This window comes from Peromyscus eremicus, chromosome 18, assembly GCF_949786415.1.
Source record: "Peromyscus eremicus chromosome 18, PerEre_H2_v1, whole genome shotgun sequence".
In the NCBI taxonomy this organism is placed as follows: domain Eukaryota; kingdom Metazoa; phylum Chordata; class Mammalia; order Rodentia; family Cricetidae; genus Peromyscus; species Peromyscus eremicus.
The window spans coordinates 2038530-2051762 of NC_081434.1; the positions used below are offsets into that span (position 1 = coordinate 2038530).

At 46.4% G+C, this 13233-nt stretch overlaps 1 protein-coding gene across 3 annotated transcripts in view; it reads left to right on the top strand.

The window, feature by feature from the left end:
• Positions 1–13233, top strand: part of Rbms2 (RNA binding motif single stranded interacting protein 2) — a 48536-nt gene that overhangs the window by 21628 nt on the left and 13675 nt on the right. For all 3 annotated transcript variants that reach the window (XM_059245463.1, XM_059245460.1, XM_059245461.1), the window contains one exon: positions 8347–8513. In XM_059245463.1, the coding sequence (XP_059101446.1) occupies positions 8371–8513 (143 nt within the window). In that variant the 5' untranslated portion in view covers positions 8347–8370. The remainder of the gene's footprint in view (positions 1–8346; positions 8514–13233) is intronic.

Consider the following 13233-nt stretch of genomic DNA (forward strand, 5'->3'; position numbering starts at 1 on the left):
CCTTTGATCCCAGGACTCGGGAGGCAGAGGCAGGCAGATCTCTGTGAGTTTGAGGTCAGCCTGGTCTACAGAGCGAGATCCAGGAAAGGTGAGGAAGCTACACAGAGAAACCCTGTCTCGCAAAACCAAAAAACAAAACAAAACAAAACAAAAAACTAATCTTCACAAAGGTCCTTTATCAGGCCGGACGTGAGTGCACTGTAACCCTAGCACTCAGGAAGCAGGAGGATCTGTCCCTTAAGGCTAGCCTGGTTTGCATTAGGACTGTGTCAAAAAACACACAACAAGCTGGCAGCAGAGGCAGCGTACACCTTTGATCCCAGCACTTGGGAGGCAGAGGCAGGGGGATCTCTGAGTTAAAGGCCAGCCTGGTCTATAAAGCAAGTTCCAGAACAGCCAGAGCTGTTGCACAGAGAAACCCTGTCAAAAAACAAAAACAAAAACAAAAAAACCCACAAAACAAAACAAAACAAAACACCCAACCAAACAAAAGACATCTTACATTTCCAGACCCCTGGATGGTCTAATACTAAATCTAGAACCAGACAGATTCGTCTCTCAATATACCATGAAACCAACTGTTAAGTCTCAAACCCTGGGACAAGTGGCCCAGGTGTCTATTTAACATATCAAATCAAACCTGGCCTCCAGGTTCTCCATGCATTCCTCAGCCGCTGCCAGTTAGAGTTCCCCTGGCTTGCACACCCCGCCCCTACCCTGAACCTCTCCAGCCCAGGTGTCTGGGCTGCCTTTCCCTGTATAATCCAGCCATCTTGGTCTCCCATTCTTTTTGTACCTTTGAACCTCCTGGCTGCTGCATCGGGTTCCCCTGCTCTCCTCTCTCCCTTCCCCTCCCCCTCTCCCTACACGGCCCAGCTCAGTCTGGTCATGTCACTCTGGACTCTCCCAGATGTCCCTGCCTCTGGCTATGCTCTCCCTTTTCTCCACAATAAAACTCCTCCTCCACCATACCTGGGAGTGGTCACGTCCTTTTTTTTTCAAGACAGGTTTCTCTGTGTAGCTTTGGAGCCTGTCCTGGATCTCACTCTGTAGCCCAGGCTGGCCTCGAACTCACAGAGATCTGCCTGCCTCTGCCTCTCGAGTGCTGGGATTAAAGGCGTGCGCCACCATCGCCTGGCTAATGTCCTTTCCTTTTTATTTATTTATTTTTTAAATTCACAAACAAAAACCCGTGGACTTTCCCTGTGGGAACTTATCTGTCCCTGGGGAACCTCCAATTTGGAGTATAGCTCCTTGCTAGCTGCCAGGTCTCACAATTTGAAAGGCGAGTTGTGCTGTCTGTCTGTCCGTCCCTGTCTCCTGCTGGGTTCTCACTGTTGCCCAGGCTCCCCCAGTGGCAGGATGACAGGCCTGTGCTACCGTGTATGCCACTGCCTTTAGAGACACTGACTGAAGCCGGCCGGCCCTCTGAAGTGAGACACCTGGGGTAGAATTAAGTGTTTTGTAATCTAATGATGATAACAGAATTCGTTTGCAAACATCAGACCCTCCTAAATCTAGTAGATGTTTTTGATGAATGGGATAGATCTCTTTGCCTGTTTTTTTGGAGTGGTGGTGGTACTGAAGTGTGAACCTCGGGCTTGCACAGCACATACAGGTAAGAACTCTGATGCTGAACAGATCTCCAGTCGTTAAAAAGAAGGGGGACGGGACAAAATGGTTTATTCTAAACTTTTCACCTGTTTTTTTAAATTTATTTTATTTTTTTCTGAGACAAGGTTTCTCCATGTAACAGCTCTGGTTGTCCTGGAACTTGCTCTGTAGACCAGGCTGGCCTCCAACTCGGAGATCTAGCTGCCTCTGCCTCTGGAGCTCCAGGATTAAAAGTGTGCACCACCACTGCCTGGCTGTTTTTATTTTTCGAGACAGGGTTTCTCTGTGTAGTTTTGTGCCTTTCCTGGAACTCACTTGGTAGCCCAGGCTGGCCTCAAACTCACAGAGATCCGCCTGGCTCTGATTAAAGGCGTGCGCCACCACCGCCCGGCGGCCTGTTTTTAAAACTTATTTAAGACTTAATTTGAACACAGTTTAGAAAGAGACTTCTTGTTTTGTAAGTAGAGGCTTGTCGTTGGTGAAAGACTGTTCCAGTTCAGAGGATAGTGGACAGGTGTAGGGCTCGGGCACCCAGGAGGTAAAAGCCCTTGTCATGCACCTGTGAGGACTGTGTAAGCTGGGCTCTCTAGCTCACATGACAACCCCAGTGTTCCTCTGCAAGTGAACACAGAAAACCCCCAGGGCACCACCGGCCACCTGACTTAGCATGTGTGGCAGCGGATAAGAAAGACACTGTCCTGAGGTGGACAGTGAGAACCCACACCTCCATATACACAACACCTGAGGTTGTCTTCTGACCTCCACATACACAACACTGCACATAAGCACCCATACTCAAACATGAATGCACGCACAGGCACACACATTGTACACACACGCTCACAAAGCAAGACTTCACTCCATATTAATTATGTAACCCTGAGAAAGAGGCTGAAACTCCTTTTCTTCATCTACACAAAGTAGAAACGGTACCTTTACTTTACTTTTTTTCATTCGCTTATTTTATTTATTATATTTATTTTATTTATTTTTATTTTTTTCTAGATAAGTTTTTTCTGTAGCTCTGGCTGTCCTGGAACTTGAACTGTACACCAGGCTGGCCTCCAACTCGGAGATCTGCCTGCCTCCGCCTTCTGAGTGCTGGGATTAAAGGTGTGTGAAATCATCGCCACACTACTGGCTGCCTATACTTTCTTATGAGCTTGGAGGTCAGAGGACAACTTGAAGGAGCTGGTTCTCTGTTTCTGCCATGTGGATCCTGGGGATCAAACACAGTTCTTTGTCATCAGGAGCAGGCACATTTACCTGATGAACCATCTTGCTGGCCTTCTGCTTTTTTCTTTTTTTTAATTTGAGATAGTCTCACATTATAGCCCAGGCTGGCCTCAATCCTCTCCTTCAATCCCAAGTGCTGGGATTTAAGGCATGTACCACTATACCTGGTTCAACCTCTCTCTACCTTTGCATTTTTTCATAGTTATCTCCACATGCTATACTATTAGTTACTTAGTTATAGATTCCTCTGTAGGCAGTTTTTCTGTCCCAGCAGCCATTCCCAAATAACCACACAGAAACTTATTATTAGTTATAAATGCTCAGTCAATAGCTCAGGCTTATTACTAACTAGCTCTTATATTTTAAATTAACCCATTTCTATTAATCTACATTTTCCCACGTGGCGTTACCTCTCTTTCATCTCGCACTTCCTGCTTCCTCTCTGAGTCTTGCTGGTGACTCCTCTGACTTCGATCTTCTTCTTCCAAGTGTCCTAAGTCTGGTTCTCCTACCTAACCTCATACTGTCTAGCTATTGGCCAATCAGCTTCTTTATTAAACCAATCACAGCAACATATAATTCACATAGTGTAAAGTAATATTCTACATTTCCCCCTTTTTGTCTAAATAAAAAAGGAAGGTTTTCATTTTAACATAGTAAAATTATATACAACAAAAACAGTTATTAAATAAGAATTACAGTTACAATATCCAGTCCATTTGTATTTGGCAAATTTAGAGAAAATACTATCTATCTTTGTAAGTCTAAAGTTTTATATCTAATTTATTTATTTTTCATAATTAAGGAAAACTTTAAGTCTAATTACTTAGTCTTTAACTCCATCAAAGATCCCAGAAGGGTGAAATGTTACCTAATGACAGGGATATCTGACTGCCCGGACAGTCACCCAAAGTTCTTCTATAACCTTGGGGCATCCATCTTTGGCCTATAGGTCTAGAATATCTGACAGACATTTTTGAGAAGCAGGGAATTTTGAAGGACTGCCCTACCTTGTCTTGGCCAAGTTTGGCAGTCACTTTCGTTTGTGTCCTACTGGTCCAGTTTGGACAACATACTGTCAGCAATTGAGGCAAGGGCAGTTTCTTGCCCAGTGGCTAACTTTTGCCACAAAGAGAGTAAACTCCATATGGAGTTTCTTCAGTGAAGATCTACTTCATCATCTTCTCTGAAGTAGATTGGTGCTGCCAGGAGCAGACATGTCTCATTGTCATAAAAAGCCCTATATTACTAAAACATTTTAAATGCCATTTTCTGTAGTTCTTTGAAGTGTTTTAAAGCCATCTATCTATTTAAATATATCTGCTTATGACCTTGAAAACATACCTAATAAGACTATAAGTTTGACTATTATAGATGACTATTAACTGTATTTCTTAATTATATATTACATTTATTTTTTTAATTTTTTGGGTTTTTTTTTTTTTTTTTTTTTTTTTTTTTTTTTTTTTTTTTTTTTGGTTTTTCGAGACAGGGTTTCTCTGTGTAGCTTTGCACCTTTCCTGGAACTTACTTGGTAGCCCAGGCTGGCCTTGAACTCACAGAGATCCGCCTGGCTCTGCCTCCCGAGTGCTGGGATTAAAGGCGTGCGCCACCACTGCCCGGCAATTTTTTGGTTTTTTGAGACAGAGTTTCTCTGTGTAGTTTTGGTGCCTGTCCTGGATCTTGCTCCGTAGACCAGGCTGGCCTTGAACTCACAGAGATCCACCTGCCTCTGCCTCCCGAGTGCTGGGATTAAGGGCGTGCATCACCACCACCACCACCACCACCACCACCTGGCAGCTTTTTTCTTCTATATTACTTCCTTCTTAAGGACTTTATTGTTTTAAAACTATATATATTTATATATTTTATGACTGTCTATACCCCCCCCACACACACACATTCACAAGCCTTTGTACGTTTTTAAACACACTGTAACCTGTTTAGAGATTTTTCCTGTCTGGATCTGTCTTTATGGATCTGTAACCTTTCATGAGCAAAACCCCAAACCCGCCATGTATTGCGCCGGAGGAGCTCCCCTGCAGCAGCGGCTGGGAGAGGCCTCTCTGTACTGTGGCCTGTGTGTGCGCCAGGAGATGAGCCTCAGTACTACAGCCAGCATGAGAGACACAAGACTAGGAAGCCACATCTGGCTCTGTTTTTGTGTGTTTAGAACCTTTTTAAAGCTTTCTCAGGTCCTAGTGGATGTAGGTGCCCCATGTTGGGCGACATTCTTTTCTACACAGTAAATACTTAAATGGTTATTAAATGTCAACTGACTCAATTTCTTCAACTAATAAATACAAAAGAAAATGATGGATAGGAAACCTGTGGGTTCAAAGGCAGGTAAATGCTGGTGAGGTGTTTGTCACAAGCCTGAGTCTGGAACCCACATGGTAATGGAGCGAATTGACTCCTGGGAGTTATCCTCTAATCACACAGGTACCCTAGTAGTTCACCCCTTCAAAATAAAAGACACGTTAGCTAAGAGCTGACCATAGCACATTTGCCTTATTTGGATCTTCTTTCTTTCTTTTATTTTTTGAGACAGGGTTTCTCTGTATAGTCCTGCCTGTCCTAGAACTCACTCTGTAGACCAGGGTAGTCTCAAACTCAGAGATCTGCTCACTATGACATTTTTATACATCTATATAGTGTATTTCTATCATACAAACAATCTACTACCCACTAGTCCCTTTCTTCTTCCTAGCCATCCCCCTTTGTGATTTCATGTGTGTCCCCATGAGTTTCACTGGGGCTGGCCTCAAACTTGCTGTGTAGCTGAGGATGACATTGAACATCGGTGGTGCACGCCTTTAATCCCAGCAGAGCCAGGTGGATCTCTGCGAGTTTAAGGCCAGCCTGGTCTACAGAGTGAATTCCAGAACAGCGAATTCCAGGATACACAGTGAAACCCTGTCTCAAAAAAAAAAATTTTTTTTTTAGATGTATGTATGTGTGTGCACTGTGTACATGGTTGGTACCTGAGGAGGCCAGAAAAGGGCATCAGATTCCTTGGGACCAGAGTTATAGACTATTGTGGGCTGCCATGTGGGTGCTGGGAATCAATCCTGAGTCCTCTGCAAGAGCAGCCAGTGGTGTGAACTGCTGAGCTATCTCTCCCCAGCCCCTCATTTTAATGTTTTAATTATGTGGTTATGTGTGAACCAATATACCTGGTTTCCAAATTTTAAAAGGGGAGTAAATAACACATTTTCTGTCCCTCCGCACAGAGTTGTTGAGGTGACCACATGCAATTATGCCTGACAGCTACTTTTTGGATTGTTACTAAAAGTTGGATATGATGGGGCACAGCTGTAGTCCCAGCACTTGGGAAGTGGAGGGAGGAGGATCAGGAGTTCAAGGACATCCAGAGTTACTATATGCAAAGCAGGCAAGGCAAGCCTGTGTAGTCAGACTTTTTTTTTTTTTTTTTTTGGTTTTTTGAGACAGGGTTTCTCTGTGTAGCTTTGCGCCTTTCCTGGAACTCACTTGGTAGCCCAGGCTGGCCTCGAACTCACAGAGACCCGCCTGGCTCTGCCTCCTGAGTGCTGGGATTAAAGGCATGCGCCACCACCGCCCGGCTTAGTCAGACTTTTATTTGGACCACCAGCTCACAAATAATGGCACCGAGACAATATTAATTATGAAAGCTTGGCCATTAGCTTAGGCTTGTCCCACCAGCTCTTATAACTTAACCTGCTTTCATTATATTCTGCCATGTGGCTCGATTACCTTTACTCTGTCCTGTATTTCTGACCTCTTCAGCGTCTCCTTGGCATCTCCTCTGCACCTAGATTCTGAGTTCCTCTCTTTCCCCGGAAGTGAAGTCCTGCCTAGTCTCTCCTGCCTAGCTGTTGGCCATTCAGCTCTTCATTAAACCAATCACAAGGTGCCTTAGACAGAGACACATCTTTATAGCATACGAAAAGTTGATCCCACAACAAACCCGGGCTTTGAGACCCTGTCTGAAACAGATGAACAGGCACAAAGAATATCTGCCTTGTTTTACATTCTCACATGCGGTGCCCCAGGGCTTCAGTATGTGTCCTCACCTGCCCTTCCCTGTGTTTTTATTATCATCATCTCAATGGGTGTGAAGACTTATGTCTTAGGGTTTCTATTGTTATGATAAAACACCATAACCACAAAGGGGTTTATTTCATCTTATAGCTTTACCTTCATCCAGGGAGGTCAGGGCAGGAACCTGGAGGCAGGAACTGAAGCAGAGACCATGGAGGGGTGCTGCTTACTGGCTTGCTCTCCAGGGCTTGCTCAGCCTGTTTTCTTGTTCTTTGCGCCCAGGGGAGGCACCACCCACAGTGGGCTGCTGGGTCTTCCCAAATCAATCATTAATAAAGAAAAAAAACCCATAGGTTTGCCCACAGGCCAATGTGGTAGGGTCATTTTCTCACTTCTCCAAATGACTCTCTTGTTCTGGTTGACACAGCACTAATCAGCAGGGGTGATCTGTGTTGTCCCGATGGCTGTCTTCTGAGCTCACTCTTCTTTCTGCTTGTCCTTTCCGGGGGTAACATAGTCGTCTTTTCAGAACTTCTCTTGGCAACTTACTCCTTGCTCTTTTGCCATTTTGCTCGGATCCTTACTAGCATACATTTTTACACTTTTCTGAGCTAGGTGGTGAGCTCTAACTTGTGAACTCCTGGTGGGAGTGTATTCAGATATATTACGGCCGGACATTATCGTACACTCAGCTGACGCAGGAGGAGTCTGGGGTCACCCTGGGTTGTATAAATAAGCTCACATGGGCTTATATAATCGGTAAGGTCTGTGAAGAGGTGTTCTCAAGCAAGAAGAGATGCCCAGAACAGGCTCAGACCAACCAGTCAGCCTGGAAAAGACACCCACTCCCCCACCCCACCCCCATTGAGCTACCTGTAGGTTGTGCCGTGTGCTCCGCGCGCCCAGCTTTCTGGATCCAGTTCTGTGCTGGGCTGGGCTGGGGTGAAGTAACCCAGATAAAATCCACTGGTTTACCAAGTTGAATTTTGAAAGTGGAAGGCGTAGCCCATGCTTCAAAATAAAAAGTAAAAAAGACTGACGTTTAGCCCTTGCCTAGCATATCATATAGCCAAGGCCTGGGTTCAATCCCCGGCACCTGCACAAATAACAAGGCATTGTAAAATATCCCACCCGTTTTTATTAATCTGTTTCCTCACAGGATCAATCGGTGCTTACATGTAATTGGCAGGTCAGGTATCCATTGAATGACTGGAATAGCCTGAGGGTCTCATGGGTAATCACTGGGGAATTGTCACTCTGCAATGTGGACCTTCTCTTATTTGGAGATATTATGACTTGGAACCCAAGCAAAAATATTCATCTGTGTTACATGCCATAGAGGCCTCTAGCTTCAGGACATGTTATTACCTTTCGAGTTCATTACTGCTAACATTTTGCATCCTGGTTTACAGGGAGTCAGTCTCCGCACATGTACAGTCTTCCTGACCTTCTGACCTTTATGTCTCCCCGCAGCCATATGTGTCACCGTCGCAGCAGATGGCGCCGCCGAGTCCGAGGAACAGCACCCCCAGCAGCAGCATCGGGGGCAGCGGCAATGACCAGCTGAGCAAAACCAACCTGTATATCCGGGGACTGCAGCCGGGCACGACAGACCAGGACCTCGTCAAGCTCTGTCAGCCGTAAGTTGTGGGCCCGGTAGGAAGGCTTCCAGGGGCAGCACGGATTGTGATGGCGGGCTTCTCGTCGCATGCTCTCAGCTCGCATTGCAGTAGCGGTGTCACGACACAGAATCTCAGAATCCTCCCTTGTTACCTTCTTGGCTTTGTTGTTTTGAGACAGTGTCTCATGGATCCTAGGCTGGCCTCAAACAAAGTCAGCTTAAGAGAGAGAAGGGTGCTCTTGTCTCGGAGCTTGAGGTACCGTCCGTCATGCCGAGGAATCCCAGATGGAGGGGCTGGAGGCAGCTGGTCACATCACACTCACAACCAGGAAGGAAGGAGAACAGGGGCTTGCTGCCACTCAGCCCCCTTTCTCTGCTAACGTAGTCCTGGATCCCAGCTCGGGGACAGCACTACCCATAGTGGGTCAGGCCCTCAAAAGGCATGCAGGTGCCTGTCTCCTGGGTGATTCCAGATCCTGTCAAGTTGACAGTTAACACTTACCATCGCACGCTTTGAAAGAAATATTCACTTACTCTGTATGGTGTGCGCATGCGTGCGTGCGTGTGTGCGTGCATGCATGTGTGCATGCGTGCGTGCATGTGTGTGTGTGTGTGTGTGTTTAAAACAGGATATCATATAGTCTAGGTTGGCCTTGAACTCCTTATCCTCTTGTGTCTACATCTCAAGTTCTGGAATTAAAGGCATGCACCACCATACCTGGCTATATTTTTATTTATATGTATGTGTATGTGCTTGTGTGAATTTACATGTGTCACATATGTGGATGTCCTGGAACTCGAGTTACAAGCAGGTTCGAGCCACGAGGAATCCAACTCTGGTTCTCTGGAGGAGCAGCCAGTGCTCTTAACTGCTGAGCCGTCTCTCCAGGCCTCTATACTAGCTGTTCCTGTCGCTTTATAGAATCAGTCGCCCATCATATTGTTGCCAGTATTTGCATTATTACCAGTTTGTGGCTATTACGAATGCAAACTGGGCTGGAAACCTACACCTTGGTGTGTGTATATGTACATATTCATGTTGGGTGTATTGCTGGGTCACAGGGTACCCATCTATGAAGCTATTGTAGATAATACTATAAGGTTTTCATACTGGCCATAGAGGTCCATGCCTGTAATCTCAGCAGTCAGGAGATGGAGTCAGGAAGGTTAGGGGTTCAAAGTCCTTTGCTGCACAGCAAACTCGAGGCCTTGTGTGTTGCAAGCACTCTGCCTGGGTGCGACATTCTAGTCTAAGAAACTCAATTTGGCTTCCCTGTTCTTTGAGGCTTTCATTTGCCCTTCCAGGAACTAGTCAGGGTCAGCATGTAGGATGGGAGACAGGAGTCCAGAACTGGAGTGGGAAGAAGCAGGCATGAAATCTGGCTGTGGGGCTCATGCTGTGCTCACACTGTCTGGGAGCATGAGGGAAGATCTGCATCTGGCCAGCCAGGACTATAGAATGAGACCCTGTCTAAAAAAAAAAAAAAAAAAAAAAAAAAAATCAGGGACCTGGAAAGATGGTTCCGTGGTTAAGAACACAAACTGCTTTTGTAGAAGACTGGAGTTTGGTCCCACATCGGGCAGCTCAGTTGCCTGTAACTGCAGCCAAGCTCCTCAGGTAGTCACAGGCACATAGCCACACAGACACATGTAATCGAAAATGATGAAATCTTTTTAAAAAACCAGTCAAACAGCCGGGCAGTGGTGGTGCACGCCTGTAATCCCAGCACCAAGGAGGCAGAGGCAGGTGTGAGTTCGAAGCCAGCCCGGTCTACAGGGTGAGTTCCAGGACAGCCAGAGCTGTTTCACAGAGAAACCCTGTCTTATTTATTTCATTAGTGTTTTATCTATCTATCTATCTATCTATCTATCTATCTATCTATCTATCTATCTATCTATCTATGTCTGTGTGAGTGTGCTGGATCCTGGAGTTACAGACAGTTGTGAGCTGCCATGTGGGTGCTGGGAAATGAATTCCCGGTCCTCTGAAAGAGCAGTCAGTGCTCTTAACTGCTGAGCCATCTCTCCAGCCCCAGAAACCCTGTCTTAAAAAAAAAAAAATCAGTCAAATAAAAATGGAGGAGTGAAGGGCAGCAGAGAAGGGAGGGGGCCTGAGGGAGGGGAGCATGGAGCTGAGCCCCTCTGAAAAGGGTGTTTCTCATGCTCAGAAGGACTTCCTGCCTTTGTCCCAGAGATCTCTTCCTGGGTTGCTGGATCCCAAACTCTGGTGGGCCGGAAGGAGAGGTGTGGCCTGAGACTGGAACTCCTGGTTCTCGGGAAGGGGCTCCTTCTGAGGAGGAGGAGGAAGCAGCGAACCAGCTGTTGCCAGCTGCACTGGAAATTCTGAGTGCAGTCTCAGGCTGCTGGGCCACAGCAGGCTCCACCCTGGGGCCTTGATGGGGATAGCAGCTTGAGTGTCCTCGGGCTAGAGTCCAAGCCCGGAGCCTCAAAAGACCCGAGGTCCACTGGTCCCACCTCCTTTTAACGTGTTGTTCTTTTCCTAGACTCCAGGGCATTCCCTGGCTTAATGCTTTAGGTCCCAGAAGCCCCCCTGAAAAGGCCGGGTGGGGTGGGGGTGGGGCGGCTAGGGAGTGGTAACAAAGTAGTCATCACATCTGTAGGGATAAGAGGATATGTATGTATCTAATGCTTGTTTGGGGTATTAATTTCAAATTTAGTTCCTGCCAACTGTTCAGCCTTTGTTGAAGCCCTTGTTCTTTTTTAAATTTTTATTTAACATTTTCTTCCTTTATTTTACATACCGACCACCGTTTCTCCTCCCTCCTCTCCTCCCGTCCTGTCCATCGGTCCAGTCCATCTGTCCGTCCCTCGTCCCCTCCCCCAGCCCTTGTCCTTTGACTCTCTTCCTGGCTGCATTCTGTCTGAGATTTTTCACACTACTGGAATAGAATGTAGCGGCTTTTCCTAACGGATGCTCCTGACGTAACCCAAGAGCTACACTACCTCATGACTGAAGCTCCGGGGCCTGTGCAGACCCCCCGCTGCCCACAAGGATTTCCAAAGAGCTGAAAAACACGGAGCTCATAAACTGAAGGGTGAAATCATGTCACAGATTGATTTAACTCTTTCATGGAGGCAGCAGGATGGAGAAATCAGGTCAAAGAACACAAGGAGTCACTCGTTAGCACTAAAATATGTTGGGGTAAGAATGCAGTGGTGAGGCCCAGACACAGGAGGTCACAGGACTTGTCAAGATCACACTTAGCTAAAAAGTGGCCGAGCCAGGGTTTGAGCCAAAGCAGTTTGGGATCAAGCTGGCGTGCACCTAAGAGATCAGTTGAATGTTGGGAATAGGGACTCCAAGGAACAAATAAGTATTATTTTTAAGATGTTTACTTTTAATTTTATTTTTTATGTGTATAGATGTTTTGCCTGCATATATGTCTGTGTACCACGTACATGCCTGGTGCCCACAGAGGCCAGAAGAGAGTATTGGATCCCCTGGAACTGGAGTCACAGATGGTTATGAGCTGCCGTTTGGATGCTGGGAATCAAACCCAGGTCCTCTAGAAGAGCAGCCAGTGCTCTAACCGCTGAACAGTCTTTTCAGCACCTATTTATTATTATTAATTATTATTAATTGTTTTTTCAAGACAGGGTTTCTCTGTGTAGCCTTGGCTGTCCTGGAACTCGCTTTGAGGGTCAGGCTGGCCTCAAACTCACTGAGATACACCTGCCTCTGCCTCCTGAATGTCCAGTGCAGCTGGCAACAGCTGGGTCACTGCTTCCTCCTCCTCCTTGGGGTTAAAGGTGTGTCCCACTTACCCCCCACCCCACCACCTGGCTTATTTTATTATTTTTAATAGGATGAATGATATTTGTCTAAAAGAAAAGTAGAATCAAGATGCTAGCCAGGCATGGTGGCTCACACCTTTAATCCTGACACTCTGGAGGCAGAGGCAGGTGGATCTCTGTGAGTTCGAGGCCAGCCTGGTCTACAGATTGAGTTCCAGGACAGCCAGGGCTACACAGAGAAACCTTGTCTCAAAAAAAAAAAAAAGAGTTATTTCTGTTCCTTAAGGAATTCTGCCTGGAGTTCCGCCCTTACGTGCTTTAAGTGGGTGTGGCCAAGCTTGTTCCTCCCCCCCCCCCCACATTCCTAGCTAAAGGAGATGATTGTGTTCACATTGCAGTGACTTTAGTGACTTTATTTCAAGTGGTGCCTTTGAGGGGTTAGGGTGATATTAAGGACAATGTGACAGTTGGTCTCATCGATGTGATTAGATCGAGGGACATGGTCCATCGTGGCTGGGAGGACACTGATGTTAGCAAAGGGCAGCCAGGTGGCCTGCGCTGTAAAGTCCCTGCTGCCCGCTCAGTCCAGTGCAGCTCCACCTCCTGAAACAGGGTCATTAGCTAGGAACCAAGTGTTCAGCCACAGGACGTGTGGGGACATTTCCATGGAAACCACACCAGCCTGGAGATTACCGAAGTACACATCTGGGTATGACAGGGATGGCTTTTCCAGGGAGATAAAACAAGGCAGGGAAATCTTCCCTGAATATAGGTGAGTCCCTCCCATAGACGGGGTGGGGGTGGGGGTAAGATGGAACAGAGGGGAAAGAGGTGACTCACGTATTTTCCCTCCCTCCGTTTCCCACGCTATGAGTTTCTTCATCCTCTCTGCCATGATGGCTGAAGCCATGAACCAGAAGAAATCTTTCCTCCCTTAAAAAGTGTTTATGACAGGCATTTTGTCACAGCAATGAAAACTAACA